This window comes from Muntiacus reevesi, chromosome 3, assembly GCF_963930625.1.
Source record: "Muntiacus reevesi chromosome 3, mMunRee1.1, whole genome shotgun sequence".
Lineage (NCBI taxonomy): Eukaryota > Metazoa > Chordata > Mammalia > Artiodactyla > Cervidae > Muntiacus > Muntiacus reevesi.
The window spans coordinates 155,577,101-155,600,156 of NC_089251.1; the positions used below are offsets into that span (position 1 = coordinate 155,577,101).

Here is a 23,056-nt window from a genome sequence, read left to right on the forward strand (position 1 = left end):
TAGATGGGGAGACAGTGGAAACAGTGTCAGATTTTATTTTGGGGGGCTCCAAAATCACTGCAGATGGTGACTGCAGCCATGAAATTAAAAGACGCTTCCTCCTTGGAAGGAAAGTTATGACCAACCTAGAGAGCCTATTAAAAAGCAGAGACACATGTCAATGTATGGCAAAAACCACTACAATATTGTAAAGTAATTAGCCTCCAACTAATAAAAAATAAATGAAAAAAAATTCAAAAAAAAATAAAAAAGCAGAGACATTACTTTGCCAGGAAAGGTCCGTCTGGTCAAGGCTATAGTTTTTCCAGTGGTCATGTATGGATGTGAGAGTTGGACTGTGAAGAAAGCTGAGCACCGAAAAACTGATGCTTTTGAACTGTGGTGTTGAAAAAGACTCTTGAGAGTCCCTTGGACTGCAAGGAGATACAACCAGTCCATCCTGAAGGAGATAAGTCCTGGGTGTTCATTGGAAGGACTGATGCTAAAGCTGAAACTCTAATACTTTGGCCACCTCATGGGACGAGTTGACTCATTGGAAAAGACCCTGGTGCTGGGAGGGTTTGGGGGCAGGAGGAGAAGGGGACGACAGAGGATGAGATGGCTGGATGGCATCACCGACTCGATGGGCATGAGTTTGAGTAAACTCCGGGAGTTTGTGATGGACAGGGAGGCCTGGCATGCTGAGATTCATGGGGTCGCAAAGAGTCGGACACGACTGAGTGACTGAACTGAACTGAACTGAAGGTGATCCCTGAAAGAATTAAAGGAATTGTTATTCTGACCTTTAATCATTTGTTTGTGTGAAGTTAGGGCTTTTTCAGTTATAAAATTTTTGCTGTTACTTACATGTAATATCTTTAAAGTCTGCAAATGTATTTGAAGTGGGATTTTCCATATTCTATCAGAGTCCTAGTCTTTCTCAGTATTTTACCATAAAACAGTTATCAAAGCATTTAATTTTACTAAGCTTACCTTTTTTTATAATATGAGAATTAAATGAATCCACATAAATAGACTTACAAAAGTTTTTTCTTTTATTTATATGTCTAATGCAAATTTAGGCTTTAGCCAAAATATATAGCTATTTTTCTGATCTAGCCAATGCATTATCCAACACACATCAACTGAAGTAATATGGAAATACTTTCCAAATATGTGTTCTATTAAGTGGGTGATGTCAATATTAGTGAAACGGCAAAGTAAAGAGGAATTGGACATTTTTAAAGGACACTAACATATGACTGGAAATAATGTGAGCTTGATTTATATTTTTGTGGCATAAATGTATTTAAATCTTTAAATATAAAAAGGCTTTTAGCCATGGAAATTTTTATCTTTAATTCTTTATGTGTTTTTTCCAGACTGCTAATAAAATTACCAGAACTAAATTATCAGGTAAAGGTGAAAGCATCAATTGACAAGTAAGTTTCTAATTTCGTTTTGAAACATGAAATTGTAAGACTTTTTAAGATGAATTGTCCTTATTTTATAGAATAATTTTTAACTTTTAAATTTACTTCTCTCACATTACATATCAATGTACTTCAATATTTGACTTTAAAGTTCAAACCTTTAACAGAACTCCAGTGAAGACTGACTTTAAAAATTTTACTATAAAGACATGAAATGAAATTTTATATACTATCCTCATCCTCTAAAGTTGCATAGAAAAATCTTTTTTTAGATCTATTAAATAACTCATTTTAAAGAATCTTCTTGGTTTTACAGGAATGCTTCGACTCTAAGGTAAGACATTTACTTTAGAATTTTTTTGTTGTGCCCATAAATACATTTTTACCTGAGACCATTGTAAATAGCTAAGATTTCCTCTCTAGCAATCGAAGATTTGTACTTTGTGGAACTCACGTCAAAGCCATGTCCATTGAAGAATCTTCCAACGGGAGTCTCTCTGTAGAATTTCGACATTTGGTGAGTTAAGCAGTGAAATGACCCAAGTTCCCCCCCCACCCCTCCAAATCAGACACATCTAAACTAATAGACCTTATAATTTAATGTGTTTTGTTCTTTAGTGTTTCTTATGTGAATTAAGGATCATATTGAGAAATAAAACATGCCATCTTTGAAGAATTAAAAGTGGTTAAAAAAAAATTGAACCTTAACTCTGAAGGTCTGAGTTCCTAACAATGGTGATGCTGTACCTAAATATATGTCTTAATTAGTCAAAATATTTTGGTCATGATGACAGAGATAATATGTCTTAAAGTAGATAAGCATTCCTGGCTTCATTTTTAAAATCTCCCCAATTGATACCCAATAATGGCATGTCTGTCTAAAAGCTCTGTCATTTTAGGAGAATTGGCTTGGGGAAATAGGATGGTTTTAGGTGTGAGATGCACACAGTTGGCCTTGGCATTTCTAGAAAGCTTCTGACCCAGCCTCATCCTGTTACTTCTTGTTTTACCACTTCCTCTTAACCTAGAGTTCTCTTCCTGCTTCCTTTCTAATTCTTTGCATAGTTCTTAGATTTCCAAATATCCTATTGCTTGTCTAGCCAAAAACATGTTACTCACCTGGCTTATTAGCATTGAGAAGTTACCTCACCTGAATGTTGGGACACCACTGAAGCAGCCTCAAAAGATCTACTTTCTAAAAGATAAAATTTATGTTAACTGAAAGATAGCTGCATACAAATATTTATACTGGTGTTCAATTTTTATTTTGTTTTTGTGTGAATCCTTGAATCCCTCTGTGTGAGACTACTAAATCAATTAAATGTAATGATGAGTGATTATATATGTATATTTTTACAACTAAAACTCTTTTTGCTTAAGTTCAATTCCTATTCTCAAGAAACTTTCAATAATGGCCCATGTTTGCTAATAAGTGAAGCCATAAAAGGCTCTTAATTTAGAGATACCTGTCTCCCAAAAGAGTCATTTGAAAAAGGAAGGACAAGAAACATACCAAAAAGCGGTTGAGTCTCTATTCCAGGAAGGATAAAATATAAAATAACAAAACTTTAGTTTTCATGATGCTTTTCTAGTTGCAAAGCATTTTCATATATATTACCTTTTATATAATACCTTTCATCACTTTTTAATACCAAAGCAAATATAGAAAATCAGCAAAGCAAAATTTTAAAAATTAAAAACCACCTATATGATCCCAACACCATGACATAACACTATTTACATCCTTATTTTTGCATTTTCATTCATATATATATGTAAATATGTGTGTACATATATAGACAGCTTCCCTGGTGGCTCAGACAGGAAAGAATCTGCCTGCAATGCAGGAGACCTGGGTTTGACCCCTGGGTTGGAAAGATCTTCTGGAGAAGGGAATGGCTACCCACTCCAGTATTCTTGCCTGGAGAATTCCAAGGACTGAAGAACCTGGCGGGCCACAGTCCATGGGGTCGCAAAGAGTTGGACATGACTGAGCCACTAACACTTACACTATATAATATATATATGTATATATTGTTTTTTTTAAATGGATCAGGTTGTACACATTAATTTGTTTTCCGTCCTATTTTCCCACCGAGTAGTCTATATCATGAACATTTTGTGTTTTCTCCTCTCATGGCATTTAATAGCTCACCACGCCATGTGCATACTGGCCCGTGTCTATTTCCCCAGGCCTGTGTGTTAAACATGATTTCATAGGCATTGAGAATTGTCATGGGTTAGCTCAGATGATACTTTCCAGGTACAGAGGAGCGCTGAATATATTCTAAAACATCCCAATATGATTTCCTCTTTCCAAAATGTGGCTGAAAAATAGTTTTATACCAGCTTGCTCCCTTATCTCAACGAAACTTCCTTAAGTGGTGTCCCATGAGGTAAAACAGGAAGCTCTTTCTGTTGAATCTGGGCAGCTATGTTAGGTTTCAATGTGTTAGAAGACATCTGGCTTACTGTTCTAGAAGTCAAAATTCTGACTGAGAAAACTGCTATAATAGGTACAACCAACTTGGTGTTTAACAGATAATGCTTCTCCATCCAAACACTGTTGTTTCCTTTTCCACAGCAGCCAAAGGAAATGAAGTCTAGTGCTGGAAACAAAGGAAATGAGGTAGGAAATGTTTTCTCCAAAGGAATTTTTCTAGGAAATAATCCAATAAAGTCTTATTTTTACAAAGCTCATGAACAGTATGAAAAGGCAAAAGCTCTTAAACTGCCCTTTATATTTTTATATAAAATCAAATTCATGTTTCTCTAATTACAAATGTAAAACTTGATAATTGTCAACTGTATAAGAAATTTTGTTTTAAAAAGAAGAGAATAGAAATTGCATATAACATCCTTCTAAGAAAACAACTATTAATGTTTTGGTTCACATCATTCTAGACTTTATATGTATGCTGCTGCTGCTGCTGCTAAGTCGCTTCAGTCGTATCTGACTCTGTGTGACCCCATAGACGGCAGCCCACCAGGCTCCCCTGTCCCTGGGATTCTCCAGGCAAGAATACTGGAATGGGTTCCTCCTCCAATGCATGAAAGTGAAAAGTGAAAGTGAAGTCGCTCAGTTGTGTCCGACTTGTAGCGACCCCATGGACTGCAGCCCACCAGGCTCCTCCGTCCATGGGATTTTCCAGGCAAGAGTACTGGAGTGGGGTGCCATTGCCTTCTCTGCTTTATATGTATACATTACTTTAAATGTATACATACACACAATGTTTCATAACCTGCTTTCCATCACATAGCAATGTGAAGTGAACAGCTTTCCATAAACTTACTCTTGGAGGACATGATTTAAAGTGGTTGCATTGTATTGCTGTAATTTCTTTAGTCAGTTCATTATTATAGAATATCATAACATCACTCATTTTCCACAGGTAAGAGGTAAGTCTTTGAACATCATGACCCAGGATGTGAAAATCACAAGTGAAAAACAGTTCTGTTACTTTATGGTATCAATTACTTTACTCGTATATCTAAGGTTGGCGCTTCAGTGGATGAATTGATTAAAAGAACAAACTGATGCAGCCCAGGTGTTTGAGTTTGTCAGTAAATAATAGAGTTGCCACATCCTGGATTGGAAGTGGCTTTGGGAATCATCTATTTAGTTGACCTAGATACTAGGGCATTTCTCTATGCCCTACATATTTGGAATTAGAAAACCTGGGCCTGAGTCCATTCTGACAGTGACTGAAAATATGACCCTTGGCAAATGATCTGATAGAGAAATATTGCATTTTTTTCCCTCTAAGAGATCAGAGTCATAATGCCTAATGCTCTGTGCTCAGAGAAACTGCATGTGTAAGACCACCTACATGATGCAGTTAGAAAGCAATGAGGCTTATTCCTGGTGTGGTTGGTATGGATTCAATCTCCTGGCTTTAGTGTTACAGCTCTATGAGAAATTTCTTCAGATTATTTGGAAGAAAATACACTTTATAAATCCAGCATTCTATTATAGTCGATCTAGCCCACTCCACAAAACCACAAAGATCCATCACAACAGTTTTCATGCTCTAGGTTTTTCCCTTCCAAGAATTCTTCATTCTCTTAACCATGTCTTAAAATTCTTTTGCCAGATATCACCACTCCATCAAGGATGAGCTAAGCTTTCTTCCCAAGGTAGAACCTTGGCTTACAGCAGACTGTCAAACAGGTTTCTCAGCGCAGATAGAACAGGAACAAAGCTTTTGAGTTTAAGAATATTCTAGTAAACCAAACAAATAAGAGTTATTCTTTCCACCTTATAGAAATCCATAAAGGTTTTCCAAACTTCCTAATTAAAACATTAGCACATTATAAATAAAAGTCTGTTTCACAAATCTCCTTGGAATTTTCACCAAAGTTGCAAACAGCATTTCATGCAGTGACCTCTCTGAATAGTATTTACTAAGTCTGAATAGACTAAGCACAATGCTTCTAAACTCTTCTTAAGGAAAACAAATCAAGTGGGAATAAATTAAATAGCTGAATTCTTCAGTACTTTGTCATCTTTGTGAATGTAAAATCAGAATTTACTTGAATTTCTCTAGAGACAGAGATCTAAGTAAATCAGCTTCCAGTATAGAAAAACAATGTCTCATTAACCATGCCTACTTATCTCATTTTGAATTTATTTCCTCTCATTTTCTGATTAATAACAAGATCATGTGGTTATATCAGAATGATTTGCTTTTTTTCCCCCCACATTTGCAGGAACTGGATAATTTTATTTTAAGCTGTTCTTTGAGCTCCCCCTGTTGACAGAATTTTAATATGACTCCTTGGTACATTCAAAACAAACCATAGACTTGAATGCTGTTTTATGTGCTATAGGAACCACTGAAAAGTCACACAATATATGAAGTGGACTCAGAAAGTTGAGATGGGAATCAGGAGCTTGGCCAAACTTAGGAGTGACAACAGGAAAGTCAGGAAAGAGTGGGGGAGGATCTGGTGATTAAGTGGGATTCACAAAGTCATGGGGCCAGGAATTGCAGTAACCAAAATTTAGGGAGAATGGGAAGCCAGGATATTATAACCTCATTTTCAAATTTCAAGCAGTAGCTGTTGCTTATCGCTTATCTATGTACCTGCAGCAGGAGTTCATAACCTGATAAGAACTTATCTGACAAATCCTTGTGTGGCATTTACTCTGTATTGCACTGTCTAATAGCTTTGCTGGCATTGACTGATGTAACTCTCTCAACAGTGCCAGGAAGTAGAGACCATTAGTGTCATACTTATTTTGGCCAGGGAGACTGAGGCACTGAGTGCTTGGGCTTAGATTCAAACCTCAGCAAGCTGGCTCCTGTGTCCATGCTTTTGGCCACTGAGTCACAAAACCTTGCCTGGGAGAGACTGTGATGGTTGACACTCACATTGACCTCTTTAGCTCATCACACCCACCCACACACACACACACATGCATGCACAGAGGCCATGATGGTTATCACTCCACTTAACTCTTATCACACACACACACAGAGGCCATGATGGTTGCCACTCTGCTTTGACCTATTTCATCGCGTACACATACACAGAGGCCTGGATGGTTGTCACTCCGCTTTGACCCCTTTACCTCATCACACACACCACCCATTTGCTGATATTCCTATAAGAAGGATCTCTGCGGGTTTGTGGGGAGCACCTCATTTTTTCATCTATTTAAACTACTGTTTTCCCCACTTTACCCACCTGCTCAGAAACATGTAGCTACCTCACACCAGAATCCTGACAAAGTTTAGAAGGAACTTAAAATCACGATTCCCAGGAAAATTCGGGCTGCTCCTGTATCTCCTGCGCACATTGGTACAGTGGTGGAAACAGCACTGCCGATGGCTCTGCCTCTTGCAGGGAGCTGACCTTGCACCAGCCACTTTACCTCGCTAACTCCCAGTTTCCTTAACTGTAAAATGGTTTCACGTTCACCTGCACCTCATAGGGTTGTTGTGAGGACCAAACAAGATGAAGCGTGTGAGAGTCCACGGCAATGCACTGTGCAGCTGTCTGCCATGGGCCTCTTGGGCAGCTCTCCAGGCTGTCCCCTCTGTAACAGGTGCGGACATGGTTCTAAAGGTGGTTCCTGGCTTAGGATAAACTACGAATCCGTAACATCCCTTCTCTGCCCACCCGCCAGGTGCTCTGCTGGAAACATTCCCTTTAAGAGTCACTGAGCATGTTCCTCTTCTGGCTCCAGGTCCATGAAACCTCAGACCGCTATGTATATATACACCCCTTTTATACGCTTGCATGTCTACTCCCAGTGCCTGCTGCCTGACAACTTCCCCGACTTTGAGTCCTCCTCTCCTACGTCAGCGGGGTTAGACTGAATAATACCAAGGCAGTTTCCTCAAGACTGCCAATCCAAACCTCTTTAGAACTGCAGCGCCTCCTGGCGTTTGACTCTGAGATTATCCGGGAAGAAGTGACCTGTCGGGATGCGCAGGGGCTCCTGGCCAGGAGCGCTGGGTTGAAAGAAGGAAATTGCACTAGACCCATGCTGTCCCTAGAAGGCTAGGAAGACCAGTGGAGTCCGCTCCTTGGTTGTGGTTTGGTAAACGGTGGAACTCTGGACTTCCCACCCCTATTTCAATCAATCAGCCCTATTTTAAGTATTTTACAGATAGGGGCCCAGGTGGGAAATTTACTTCTAAGAACATGTTTCAGGGTTAAAAAAAGATTTTAGAACCATTAGACTACACAATCTCTGAAACTCCTTTGATAGAGATTCTGTAATCCTCAGAAGTGCAGCAGAGAATCGGGTCATTTTTCAAAATGCATTTAATTTAAAGGATTTGCTTTGGAATGAGGAATCTGTTGACATGCTGTCACAAATTCAAGGTTTGCAATTACTGCTTATTTTTCCCACCTTTGTTCTTTTCTTGGACTAATCATGCTGAAGATAAGATTCCATCATCTAGCAAGTGGCCTAACTTGGTGAAAGCTTCAGTCCGTCTCTATAAAATAAACATTCCCAGGAAGCAGCCTTTCCTGGCGGTCCTAAGAGCTGGCTTGAGAGTGATTGTTGAAATGGCAGAAATTGTTTGAACAGGGAGGCTGAAATTGCAGTCTCTTGAGTTTGTTCTGTCAGTAGGCTTTAACTGATAAATGGCAGTTTTAGCCACAGACTGAGGTGTTAGGTAATTTTGTTTATGTGGTGGAAAGTCATGAAGCACAAAGAAGCTATTAGTAAAGCCTGGCTGACTTGAGTTTCATTTAACAAAATAGCCAAACAGATGTTCTGTCAAGGTTCAGTGTTCTCAAACACAGATCCACCACTCACACTCCAACTGGCTCAAGCATTTTCACAGGAAGTCGATTGCCTTCTGAACTAATTTAAGTAGTTGCAATGCTTTTTAAAGACAAAGATTGGTGCACGAATAACACTAGAAACACAGATTTATTTGCAATGTCTTCTGTATAGTCCCTTTATTTTATGGGTTGAGAATTAGTTGCTGCTTTACATTCATTTCCTATGATTCTGTGATTAAGGTCTCTCTCTCTCATATGACTGTACCATTGTTTCCCCTCTTATTATTGTTTCTCAGGATCTAGGCCAGGGTCTAACACATGATAGGGACTCAGCAAATACTCATTAAACGAATGGATTATTACAGTTGTTTTCTATTCCACATAGTTTACCATGTGCAACATTATCATAGATTGTGGCTTGTTAAGAAATGAGCAAGATAAACAACAATGTCCTACTCTATTGGGGACTTCCCAAGTGGTGCAGTGGTGAAGAACCTGCCTGCCAATGCAGGAGACATAACAGACATGGGTTCAATCCCTGGGTCAGGAAGATCTCCTGGAAAAGGCCATGGCAACCCACTCCAGTATTCTCGCCTGGAGAATCCTATGGACAGAGGAGCTTGGCTGGCTACAGTCCGTAGGGTCGCAAAGAGTTGGACGTGACTGAAGTGATTTAGCATGCATGCACAGAGGTAACAAAAAGAATATGGTGACATCTTTACCTGCCTTTCATTAGGTTCCATATATTTTCCTAGGTGGAGTCCTGGTCAGGTTGTTTAGCCAGTTTTTTAGTTTCTTAGCAGATTATCCAGTGGGTACTTTTCCTTAAAAGTGCAATACAGTCAATCCAGTTATATCATCAATGTCATTAATATAAATATCATAAATATGGATACTTTAAATCTATAATCATTCCAGATGGTTGAAATGGCTTTTAATACAACATTAATGGTACATCTTATCTATGATATTTTTACAGTCTGTAAGGAATGGGCCCTAGGAATGTGAGATTGAATAGTGTCTCTAGCTTCGACTGCACTGATAAAATAATAAAGACTATGACTGGTGGCCATGCAAGCTTGGAAAGTTAACGACACTGTCTTCTGTCAGAGCTGCTCTCCTCCAGTCCTATATATTGTTGATACACATGTTGAAGCTGATGTCAGCTTCTTTGTTGGATTTCGTTCTAAACGTACGTCACAGTTGCATCAGAAGTTTAAAGCAAACACTAGAAATTAGTTTGAATCCCTATGTAAATCTCTCACCATCCACATTACAGTTCAACAAAGTACTGTTTTTAAAGTACAGAGTCTTCTTCCAAAGCTGATGGACAGCTCCGGTGCCACTGCTCTGTAAAGTCCTGATTTCTCAGGACTGAGAAACGAAAGAGTCTTTGAAAGATTCTTGCCACTTGGACCAGTGATCACCCAAGTGCCATAACCCAAAGGTGTGAGGGAACTATATCCATGATGAATTGTTGTTATACACACACACACACACACACACACACACACATTTAATTAACCAAGTTAAACTGCAGAGACTAGAATGAAGGCGGGATAAGAACTCCAAAGGCTCCCTTTGGCAGTCCTCCCACTGTGGCCCTCCATACAGAAAGAGATGTCTGGGTAGTCAAGGCCATGTGCTCACCAGAGCCCAGGGCTTCAGCATTCCCAGCCCAGAAGACCTCAAGACCACTTCCAGGGCTGTACAGGCCTTTTCCCCAGGTCTGCTCTCTCAAGCACAGATGAAACCATCAGTGCAAACATTTCCAGGCATGAGGAGAGGCCTCAGGGCCACACTCGTCAGGTCAGCCCCGCACAGAGGGAGAAGAAAGAAGGATGGGAAGTGGTCCCGGAAGGTCATGCTCTCCCCAGGCCAGCATATTTCAGCAGGACTTTGAGGAGTTAAAACGTGGCCAATTAGGTCATGTGAAAGCTTAGCTGTTGGTTGAGGCAGGAGGCTAGACCATACTTTAACATTTGTTAAGTTGATTTATAAAGGCTAAATATTTAGACATATGGTATGTGGTCCCCCTCTGTGCGCTTGCCTCAGGCCTCTCAAATGTACAAACACAGGCTTGTGTCCTTTCTGCCACTGAGCTCAGTGAGGATGTGAGTGGCACCCACTAGTGAACATGGACTTGTGGGTTCTTCTGTTGTCTCACTTTGCATAATGTAAACACCTCCTCCTAGAGGGCAGTGAGATTTTCTGTTGTTTAAAAAAACAAAATGTGGTTTTTGTTCAACTTGGTGCCTAAACATGACCATTTCATCTCATGGTCAATCAAAGGAAGGACAATTTAGTTCTACATAATAAGTAAATTGGGGGAGAGGGCTGGTTGTTGGGTGTGTTGGGAGTAATTTTAGGGGTGGTCTAAGAATTTTCAAAGGAATTTTTGGTAACATAACTTTCTACTAATCCATAAGAAGCAGTCTTACTGAGTCAATCTAACCACCCCCAGGCACTGGAAGGTACCACAATGGTCTAGCCCAAGGGAAAGAGGAGTTTTTAATTTTCTGTTTCCTTCTCAGTAACAAGTTCTATTTTAATGTTCCTCATTATCAATAAAATCTTCCTCACGTAGTTGTCATTCATATCATCATATTAGAACTTTTTTGAAATTTAACACAAAAGGACTCCAGCTTGTTATTAACTATATTCAGTAGCAAAAGCTCCGTTTCAGAGCTGACTCAGCCACCCACAACCCCACCCTGACTTTTCTACTCTAGATAATTCCACTTCTGCTCATATGTTCCCACAGGACTTATTTTTTTTTTTTATCGTTTAAGCTTTCTATATCATCTCCAATTTTTCTACATCCCTTTTGAGACTAAACACAATGTGGATACATCACTTTGAGAATAATTGCCTCATACATTCCACCTGGGGTTCTTGTTAAAATGCAGAATCTGGTTCAGTAGGCCTGGAATGAGGCCAGAGAGGCTGTTTTTCTAACAAGCTCTTAGATGATGACAGTACTGCTGGTTCTGGGCATATAGCAAGTTTTGGTCAGAATTCATCCTGGGAAAAACAGCAATTTCTGTCCCACTGCTTCCCATTCCAAACCAACTCCTCAGAGGTGATCATTTTTTGAGTTCTAAATATTATGTTAAGATCATACTGATATTTCTTGATATTTTTATTTTATATACTTCTGAATTATTTCTAGAGAAAGATTAAGCTGTGGCTCTCTTTTTAAAAAACTTTTTATTCTATACTGCAGTATAATTGATTAGGGGCTTCCCTGCTGGCTCAGATGGTAAAAGCATCTGCCTGCAATACAGGGGACCTGGATTCGATCCCTGAGTGTTGTGTTAGTTTCAGGTATAGAGCAAAATGATTCAGTTACACATATACATATATCTATTCTTTTTCAAATTCTTTTCCTATTTAGGTTGTTATGTAATATTGAGCAGAGTTCCCTGTTCTGTACAGTAGGTTCTTGATGGTTATCTATTTTAAATTAAGCTATGGTTCTTATATACCAGCTCTTCATACACATGAATTTCACCCATTTTTACTATATTACTGTATAGCATTTAGTTTATTTAATATATTCAGTGTTTGGGGTTACATTAGTAACAGGTAGATAAAACAAATTAAGTAAAAAGTCTGAGGCAACAAATAAGTCCAGGGAATATAAGAATGGAAATGCAATCATGTTGTTATATAGTTCAGCTGTTAACAATGTTTTCATAACCATAGTAATGTAAGCACTGGATGTATTAACTAACCAAAACCCGACCAGGGTCAGAGAAGCTGGGAACCTCATTGCCTAGGCTGAGGCTAGTAACTACCCCTCCTGTTCAGTCCTTACTCTCCAGCTTCTGGGGGTTCAGTGCTTCCACCCCTGGCTCTGACACACAGCCCCTAACTGCCACCCTCGCTCCACACTCCCCTAGCTTTCACTCCCAGATCTAGGTTACAGTTTTATTTTATTGGAAAGTAAACAAAACCCCAGTTGTTACTTTTATTGAAGTTTCTGGAAGAAGCTGAGGAAAGTACATATTTTTCCCACTTACCATGTTTAATCATGTTTGAGCTTGCTTTAAAAAAAAATCCATTATGATACTGACTTGTTTTTGTTATAGCTACACACATCTGGCTTTCTTTTATGAATAGTTGATAAGTCAAAAGGACAAATTTCCAAAAATAAAAATAAAGAGCAATTTATCTGGATTTCAACTGATGAAAATACGCTGGAATTGTTGAAGCTAGAAAGTTCATTGTTTTGGAGATAATATCATTCTGTTTGTGGAAAGGAAGATTTCTCAAACTCTGTATATCCTTTAACTTTTTAAAATAAGGAATGTTCCATAGCAGGAGATGTTTGAGGGTATTTTATACTTTATACTTTAAGAATTTGTTAGTTTTTATAAAAGCACATCTAATAATAGGTAACAACTATACACATTTGTATTAGGCTTCCCAAGTGGCACTAGGGGTAAAGAACCTGCCTGTCCATGCAGGAGACATAAGAGACACAGGTTCCATCCCTGGGTTGGGAAGATCCCCTGGAGGAGGGCATGGCAACCCACTCCAATATTCTTGCCTGGAGAATCCCATGGACAGAGGAGCCTGGCGGGCTACAGTCCATAGAGTGGCAGAGAGTCGCGACTTAGCGCACATGCATATGCATTTGCAAGATAACCATTTATTTCTTTCCCCCTTAGGGCTGTCACATGGTGACTGAGGAGCTTCATTCCATAACATTTGAGACACAGATCTGCCTCTATGGTCTGACCATTGATTTGGAGGTAGGTGTTTCAAGGAATATTTAGTATTTACTAATAACATTTTCAGGAATTGGTCAGTATTTGAAGATGAAAACTCAATATTTTCTAGGTTTTAGTACATTGCTTATTCATTATTTTTGTTGTAATTTAGGAAATCAATATGTCAAATATTCACTCATTAGTCAGCATATATTATTCTGATTAAATATAAATGATAAGGAAATTCCCTTGTTGTCCAGTGGTTAGGACTCCACATTCTCATTGCCAAGGGCCCAGGTTTGTTTCCTGGTCAGGGAGCTAAGATCTCACAAGCTATGTGGTATGGCCAAAAAATAATTTTTAAATTATATATATATATATGATAAAATCTCAGTCACTATAATTCAATACATATTGAATAATTTGTTGCCGAGACTGTATATTTGTTTGTTTTCTGAGATTCCCAGATTCGTGGATACTCAGTGGAAAGCTTAAAGAGAAATAAATATACTTGAACCATGTCTTGTATGATTTCAAAATTTTAACTTGTACATAAAATTGCATCAGAAGAAAGGTATTTATAGTGTGATGAGCAAGGACCAATGATAGGAGCATTAATAGTACATTATTTTGATCCTCTGACAACAGTCACCATTGAACTCAAAGAAGGAATCAAGAAATGGGGAATTAAATTGAATATAATTAACAATGAGCTCCTTGAAGGCAGGATATCACACCTTTATCCTTCCATCACCAGTGCCCAGCACAGTGCCTGACATGTAACAGATGCTCAACATTTGTTGAATGAATGAGTGCATGAATGAATAAACACAGTTTCATACACCTGAATATGGTCCTATTTGTAGAATATATTATTTTAGCATTCTGCCTTCACTCTTTTATCCTAATGAATGTGAACATATTTATAAAATTTTCCAGAGATTCCTTCATCCCTTTTCCTTAAATGTCTGCTTCCATAAGCTGTTAAGTTCCTCAAGTGGGCATTTCACTGCCTACAAGCAATATAACTTCTGTTAATGTGAAGGGACTTAATGTAAGGTGATTAGTTTCCCAGATGAGTCTGTGAAGCCTCTTGTTCCATAAGGTTGAAAATGTTAGCACCAACAGTACCAAGCTGAGTGCTATGACAATAGAGGCAGCGACTCTATCTCCCATAATATTTTGTATTCCAAAGTCACTTACCTCTCCCTCTTCTACAGTTGAAACCCCCATATCTGATACTGACATTAATGAGATGTTAAATCATAATTTGAATATATTAACCCATTCCAGAGATAAATTTTAAATTAGATTCTTTGATATATTAAGAGGAAAGTTGCTAAGTCAATACAAGCTCTAATTAGTTACATTTTAGGCAGTACATGATACAAGAAAGTAAAAATATCTACGTAATATCAGGGAAGATGTTGGAGCTGACTGACCGAGCATCTGAAAGGACCCATTTTTCATCACTCTCTGCTGCTGGTACTTTGACTCATGTATGCTCAGATGGCTCCAGTGCCTTCATGATCATTTTAGTGACCAAAGTAGTGTGGACTCAGCACTGGAGGACTGGGGTTGACGTGAGATGGCTCTTTAAGGGAAAGATCCAAGTATAAAATCAATGCAAGATGCTACTACCTTTAATAACTGTGCCTTTTTTTTTTTTTAAACCAGACCTGCTCATTACCTGTGGTGATGATTTCCAATGTCAGTCAGTTACCTAATGCTTGGGCATCCATCATTTGGTACAATGTGTCAACCAGCGATTCCCAGGTAGAGACCCTATTCCTGTTTCTTCCCCTTTAATTCCATTTCGTTTGTTTTATGGTCAACAAAACCCACGTGCCCCAAAAGGTATGTGTATATGTGTGTGTATAAATTTTGGCATACCTTTGTGGGTTATTTATTTCAAAACTCCAATACAACTCAGTTGTATGATTCCTCCCTCGTGTCATATTTAAAATAATATGTTCTGATGTACTTGGACCATGAGAGAGTTCTGGCTAGCAGAAGTGAGAGACAGGTGCTCTTTATTTCTGAGGTCTGGTCAGTTCCCAACTCCGTGCATCACAGAGCGTCTAAGGCCGTCCAGTTGCTCCATTCACTGGACTCTGGAGAATCCCTTCCCCAAAATTTGAGGTCTGACTGCTATGTTCACCTCCTCAACTACTTCTGGCCACACCATCTCCACAATGGCTCTTCCACAAAGGTTGAGAATTGGTTTCAAATAAGTGACTAACATTTTCACCAATCTCACCTAACAACACTACAGATTTTCAAGTTGATTATAGATTTAAATCCATTCTAGGCTCAAATTGGCTTCTAATGCCATCTGGTGGTTATTTAAGATATGGATGAAAAATTGACCTCAAGTTTCAAAGGAAGCAGAGAAGAGAAGCATTTCCGAGGAAGGGCGTGGCAAAAAAGATGAGTCACGATTTCCCTCCATTCTCTCTTAACAAAACCCCAGTGTGTTGTCCTGGAAACCACCAAGGTCTAGAGAAAATAGGTCAGATGTAAATAACTATTTCTTCTTGATGCAAAGCAAATGTGCCTTCCAAAGGGAAAAACTTTTCTACCTCGGGTCCTAGCAGTAGGAATAGTCATAATGAGGCAGCTCCAAGCGTTCCCTCCCTTTTGTCTAATGTGCTTAATAAGAAAACAGCATAGAAAATGCCTCAGCCTTGTACCTTCTCATCCTCTGGCGCCCTGCATCTGAGTCAGATTAACTGCAGACAGGAAGGCTGTGCAGAGTGTCCTGTGCCTTGCTTCCTCTCAGCCTGCAGTGAGAAGAACAGAACTCACTAGGAAAGTTCAGTTCAGTTGCTCAGTCATGTCCGGCTCTTCCCAACCCCGTGAACTGCAGTACGCCAGGCTTCCCTCTCCATCACCAACTCCCGGAGCCTACTCAAACTCATGTTCATTGAGTCGGTGATGCCTTTCAACCATCTCATCCTCCGTCGTCCCCTTCTCCTCCTGCCTTCAATCTTTCCCAGCATCAGGGTCTTTTCACATGAGTCAGTTCTTCGCATCAGGTGGCCGAAGTATTGGAGTTTCAACTTTAGCATCAGTCCTCCCAGTGAATATTCAGGACTGATTCCCTTTAGGATGGACTGGTTGGATCTCCTTGCAGTCCAAGAGACTCTCAAGTCTTCTCCAACATTATTGCTCAAAAGTATCAATTCTTTGGTGCTCAGCTTTCTTTATGGTTGAATTCTCACATCTGTTCATGACTACTGAACAACTTTAGCTTTGACTAGATGGATCTTTGTTGGCAAAGTAATGTCTCTGCTTTTTAATATGCTATCTAGGTTGGTCATAGCTTTCCTTCCAAGGAACAAGTGTCTTTTAATTTGCAGTGATTTTGGAGCCCCCAAAAATAAAGTCTGTCACTGTTTCCATTGTTGCCCCATCTATTTGCCATGAAGTAATGAGACCGGATGCCATGATTTTAAAATTGTTTTCTGAATGTTGAGTTTTAAGCCAATTTTTTCACTCTCCTCTTTCACTTTCATCAAGAGGCGTGTTAGTTCTTCTTTGCTTTCTGCCATAAGGGTGGTATCATCTGCATTTCTGAGGTTATTGATATTCTCCCAAAGATATTTCTAGGATATTTCTGAAAAGGTACCTGGTCTGTAAAGCCAATAACAGCCAACACTTCTGAGATTTAATGTCATTCTCCATTAGAAACTACACGTTTAGAATGTTTCATCCAGTTCCAGGATATAGGAAGGAGATGGACTAGCCTCAGAGTGCAGTGCCACCACCCTTAGCTTTCTTCAGCATCCTTCTTCTATGAGAAAGCCACCAGAGATGTCTGCTTTAGCATTTCAGATTCTGCTCTAGTTTTAGATGAGAAACCTGGAGATGTATTTCATATACAACTCCTAACACATAAATGTACAGCCAGCTTACAGAGTTCAGCATAACAGCTAACTCTGGCTTCTCTTAACTGTTATGCTTCAAAACCTAAGCTCCTAGATCTTAATTATGTTCTATGCATTTTGGTCATCTGTCCAGATATAATCTTCATGTTCAAGGAAATTCTTTCTCTCTTCTCTTCCCTCTCCTATCTCTCACTCCTTCTTACAGAATGCCATGTCTTCTTTTACTCCTACCTTCTGAAGTCTCTTGAATTGGTTCCTTTTCTTGCTGCCCAGCTTGGTTCATGTTTGCCAAAGGCCTTCTCCCCATATTGCAAAGGACTTCTTAATTCCTCCCCCACCTTCCTCCTTAAAATGTCTTTCTTGGCTTTCTCACCTTCTCCTTTCCAGTGATCTGAGGTGAAGACTTCTGTTCTGTCATTGTTGACCCAGTTTCTGTTATGAACAGTTGATCTTTTGCAGTTGATCATACAAAAGATCCTCTCATCTAGAACAATATTAGAAAAGACCATCCTAAAATGGGAGTCCCAAGTTAATTATGAATTCATATTATAGGATTCACTTCATTAGCCTGGGACTTAACTATTTTTGTGCTTTGGGATGCTTTGTCTGGTCAAGATATAACTTGTACTAACCCATGATAAACCAATTAAATATCATGATACAAGTTTTGTTTAGATTAATATTATTTCAGGGGACTTCCCTGGTCCAGTGGTCCAATGGTTAAGAATCCAGCTGCCAATGCAGGGGACACAGGATTGATCCCTGGTCTGGGAACTGAGATCCCGTATGCTTTGAGGCAGCCGAGCCTGTGCCGTGAGAGAGTGGCCCCGCTCACTACAAACAGAGAAAGCCTACTTGCAGTGACCAAGAGCCCACGTGCCACCATGAAGACCCAGCACAGCCAAAAATAAATATTTTTTAAAAGATTAATATTATTTCAGAAGAGAGTATCTGTTTAATTATTTGTTGAACAGTGTTAAGTACTTGTATGAGTTGATTGATAGTCCAGGGAAAGTTAAAGAACTGCCCAATGATTCCTTTAAGGATAAGATAGAACCATATATTACATTAGACTCAAAGAACCAGAAACTCTTTAGGAAAAGACAAAATCAGTCTTAATTTAAAAGCACAACAGAGATGAGACAATAGATCTGTATTGTTAACTTAGGTTAACCTAAGGAGTTTAAATCAGGAATCCTATATGTTGAACTACAATGTATTCAGTGTGATTAATACATACAATCATCAATACAACTGTTTCAGAACTTGATTTTCTTTAATAATCCTCCATCTGCCACTTTGAGTCAACTCCTGGAAGTAATGAGCTGGCAGTTTTCATCATATGTTGGTCGTGGCCTGAACTCAGATCAGCTCAACATGCTGGCCGAGAAGCTAACAGGTAAGAGCTGGCATATATGGAGGACTTGCCCCTGTTTCTGGTACTCAAGAGTTTTAAAGAATGAGGGTGATATTACTATTAATAATAATAATGCTTACCACAATTTATTGAGTGCCTACTATATTGCTGGATATAGGGCTAAATGCTACATTTTCCTTCTCACAGAAATTCCTTAAGGCAGAATATTGAGGATAACTCATTATTCTATTTTTTAAAATTCTATCCATTCTATACATGAGGATACCTAAGTTCAGAGGTTAAATGACTTGCCACAGCTAGTATGTAGCAAAGGTAAGATGCAGGCCAGGACTGTCCAGTTCTAAAGTACCTTCCTTTCTACTAGGCACTCCAGTCTCTAGAGTATTCTTATTCTTATGCCATTTCCACTGAATGTACTGTGAAGCCTTAATGGTGCCTTGGTCTTTCATATTAATATTAGAGTGGTTATTAACCAACTGGAAAACAGCTGATCCCAGGGTCAGGAAATTTATTTGAATTTTAAAAAACTACCCAAAGTGGAAGTGAAGTGGTAGTCACTGAGTCATGTCTGACTCTTTGGGATCCCATGGACTGTATCCTCTATTTGTGGAATTCTCCAGGCAAGAATACTGGAGTGGGTAGCCATTTCCTTCTCCAGGGGACCTTCCCAACCCAGGGATGGAACTCTGGGTCTCCTGCATTGCAGGCAGATTCTTTACCATCTGAGCCACCAGGAAAGTGCCTGGTCATAGTTAATTATTAATAGCAGGAAAATTTCAGTTTTGACTGCTGTTTCTAAAGTTTGCAAAATAGTCATTGGTACTCCATATACTGACTACAGTGTAAGTTTTTTCTAAAAGAATTTTAGAAGATATGTATGTTTTGACAAACCTAGGGTGAACACATTTAGCACCAAAAAAAGAGTTAAAATTGAATTTGTATACATGTTTAGTTAAAGTACAACCAAAGATGTATTAGATGTGAGAGTTGGACTATAAAGAAAGCTGAGCACCAAAAAAATTGATGCCTTTGAACTATAGTGTTGGAGAAGACTCTTGAGAGTCCCTTGGACTGCAAGGAGATCCAACCAGTCCATCCTAAAGGAGATCAGTCCTGGGTGTTCATTGGAAAGACTGATGCTGAAGCTGAAACTCAAGTACTTTGGCCACCTCATGTGAAGAGTTGACTCATTGGAAAAAGCCCTGATGCTGGGAGGGATTGGGGGCAGGAGGAGAAGGAGATGACAGAGGATGAGATGGTTGGATGGCATCACTGACTCGATGGACACGGGTTTGAGTAAACTCTGGGAGTTGGTGATGGACAGGGAGGCCTGGCGTGCTGCAGTTCATGGGGTTGCAAAGAGTCGTACACGACTGAGCGACTGAACTGAACTGAACTGAGTGAGTCGTGTGTGATTTGGTTAAACTTGACTTAAAAGGGATGCCGAGTTGCCCTTGGATCTACTATCTGAGCACTTGATGTTTAAATAAATTGGGAATATTACAAAATTTACTTAATGTAAATATTGTTTTTGATCCTTGTTTAATTCATAAAGCACAATAGTAGGCATTCAATAAATATTTGCTAATGAGTGAATAAGGTTTTTAAATATATTGTTTAAATAGCAGCCATATTTTTTCAGCTCTTCATCAAATTATTCTTATAATTTCCTGAAATTTTAGACAGAAATTCTTTTTTCATTGCCCTGGATTGGAACATTCAGTGGTGGTTCCTTATTGCTAAATGGACCTCTAGTTCATTCTTTTCATGATAATATTCAAGACTCTTGGCAATCTGGCTTTCACAGATTTATATTATAATGTTTATTTACCAACATTAGGCTGCTCTTATGGCCTCATATATAAGCCTTGTTCATATCCACTATGCCTCAACCTACATTATTCTTGCTACTGGAGTGGCCTCTTCCTTCTTTGACAATTTATATCCTATCCATTCATGGAGGCCTGGTTCTAGACACCCACACACTTCCTAAGGCTATCTTTAGCTCCTCCATCGGAAAGAATTCTTTCCTGGATAAAACTTTTCATGACACCTTACTTTTACTGTTTCTAGCATTAAATATACTGTAAACCCTTAGCAGGTGCTTAGGAAATGCTTGGGGGAGGGCAATCCAAATTAAGCACCAAATTGAAGAGTCTAATTGTTTAATAAAAATCTCAATCTCATTCTTTTCTTTCATTTTAGTCCAGTCTAGCTACAGTGATGGTCATCTCACCTGGGCCAAGTTCTGCAAGGTACAAATGGGGAAAGGATAGCATCATTTAGATTTTTTTTAGTGTTCCTTTTTAAGCCTCCATTATCATAATTTGAGATTTTGAGGGTTTCTTTGATAGGGTTATTTTAGGAAGAATCTCTAAAGTGTTTTCTTATTTAAAATAAATATTTCACTGGAAAAAGCAACTTGAACTATCGTACCAGCATTACTACTGACACAATTATTGTGCTAACATGTTTGTTTATTCCAATAGGAACACTTGCCTGGTAAATCATTTACCTTTTGGACCTGGCTTGAAGCAATTTTAGACCTAATTAAGAAACACATTCTTCCCCTTTGGATTGATGGGTAAGTTCCATGGAATAATATGGAGGATTATATTTTCCATTATGAATTCATTCAGTTCTTATTTTTATACTGTCAGTTTTTTAAAAATTGCAGTGTAGTTGATTTACATCATGTTAGTTTCAGGTGTATAGCACAGTGATTCAGTTGTACATATATATTCCTTTCTAGATTATTTTCCCTTATCTGTTATTATGTGCTGTACAGTAGGGCTTTGTTGGTTGTCTCTTTCACACACAGTAGTGTATATATGTTACTCCCAACGTGGGTCCTAGTTTACCCCTCCCCTCATCCCACTTCCTCCTTTGATAACCATAAGTTTGTGTTCTATGTCTGTGAGTCTATTTCTGTTTTGTAAATAAATTCATTTATATTATTTTTTAGATTGCACATATGTGATATCATATAATATTTGTGTTTGTCTGACTTACTTCACTGAGTATGATATTCTCTAGATCTATCCATGTTGCTGCAAATGGCGATATTTCATTTTTTTATTGTTATGATTGCATTGTATGTATATATATCATATATGTTTTATATGTATAATATATATATTATACTACATCTTCTTAAGCCAGTTGTCTGTTGATGGACACTTATGTTGCTTTCATATCTTGACTGTTGTACATAGTGCTACTATGAACAGAAATAATAAAATATAGGAGAGGGTGTGGAGAAATGGGAACCCTTGCACAGTGTTGGTGGGATTGTAAATTGGTGCAACCACTATGGAGAACAGTACAGAGATTTCTTTAAAAAATAAAAATAGAGCTGCCTTGTGATCCAACATTCCTACTCCTGGGCTTATATTCAGAAAAGACAAAAACTCTAACTTCAAAAGATGCATGCACTCTACTGTTATAGCTTCTTTACAGTAGTCACTTTTTCTTTTCTTTCCTTTGTAAGCATATTTAGTGTCATAGAATGGAAAATAGTTGCAGTTTCTTACATTCTTCATCACATATTGATATTTAATCTGTATAAGAATATTTTAGGCATTATTGACTTTTGATTATATCAAAATCAGGTCTGTTCTTTGTGAATGCAATAAATTATAGTCTTTGATCAGATGAAACTATGCCATGTTCTATTTGTAGGTACATCATGGGCTTTGTTAGCAAAGAAAAGGAACGACTCTTACTAAAGGATAAAATGCCCGGGACCTTTTTGTTAAGATTCAGTGAAAGCCACCTTGGAGGAATAACTTTCACCTGGGTGGACCATTCTGAAAACGGTACATGCTCACTATTATTTATTCAGGTGAAATTAGCATTGAGTTTGGTTATTGGTCTTTCCATCTTCAGAAGTGTGTGGCCTGTTGTTCTATTTCTCATGTGTTCAGTGGGTTTGCATATTAGTTGTTACGGTTGTTCCAGAAGAACGTAGCATGACTTTCTCACAGCCTATATGGGTGTCCTCTATCATGTGGCCATCTGTACTCTACATAGGCAGAGAAGGGCTGGCCTCGTTTTATAACCAGTGACATGAAGAGAATGTAGGCTGGAAAAATGGCCACAAAGAATTTCTGCAGGATCCTGAATATTCCCTCTGTTTTCTCTTTTACCAGGAGAAGTGAGATTCCATTCTGTGGAACCTTACAACAAAGGCCGGCTGTCCGCTCTGCCGTTTGCTGACATCCTTCGAGACTACAAGGTTATTATGGCTGAAAACATTCCCGAAAACCCTCTGAAGTACCTCTATCCTGATATTCCCAAAGACAAAGCCTTCGGTAAACACTACAGCTCCCAGCCATGCGAAGGTTAGTTTCTTTCCATTTTGCTTTTTCTTCTTAAGATTTTGGAAAATAATCTCAGATTGGAGTAAAG

General features: G+C 38.7%; 1 protein-coding gene across 3 annotated transcripts in view; it reads left to right on the forward strand.

The window, feature by feature from the left end:
* The window catches only part of STAT4 (signal transducer and activator of transcription 4), a 98,559-nt gene that overhangs the window by 70,886 nt on the left and 4,617 nt on the right, over nucleotides 1-23,056 (forward strand). For all 3 annotated transcript variants that reach the window (XM_065927711.1, XM_065927710.1, XM_065927712.1), the window contains 11 exons: nucleotides 1,362-1,421; nucleotides 1,729-1,746; nucleotides 1,836-1,929; nucleotides 3,997-4,041; nucleotides 13,337-13,420; nucleotides 15,056-15,154; nucleotides 18,532-18,667; nucleotides 20,852-20,901; nucleotides 21,136-21,230; nucleotides 22,328-22,464; nucleotides 22,798-22,989. In XM_065927711.1, the coding sequence (XP_065783783.1) occupies nucleotides 1,362-1,421; nucleotides 1,729-1,746; nucleotides 1,836-1,929; nucleotides 3,997-4,041; nucleotides 13,337-13,420; nucleotides 15,056-15,154; nucleotides 18,532-18,667; nucleotides 20,852-20,901; nucleotides 21,136-21,230; nucleotides 22,328-22,464; nucleotides 22,798-22,989 (1,010 nt within the window). The remainder of the gene's footprint in view (nucleotides 1-1,361; nucleotides 1,422-1,728; nucleotides 1,747-1,835; nucleotides 1,930-3,996; nucleotides 4,042-13,336; nucleotides 13,421-15,055; nucleotides 15,155-18,531; nucleotides 18,668-20,851; nucleotides 20,902-21,135; nucleotides 21,231-22,327; nucleotides 22,465-22,797; nucleotides 22,990-23,056) is intronic.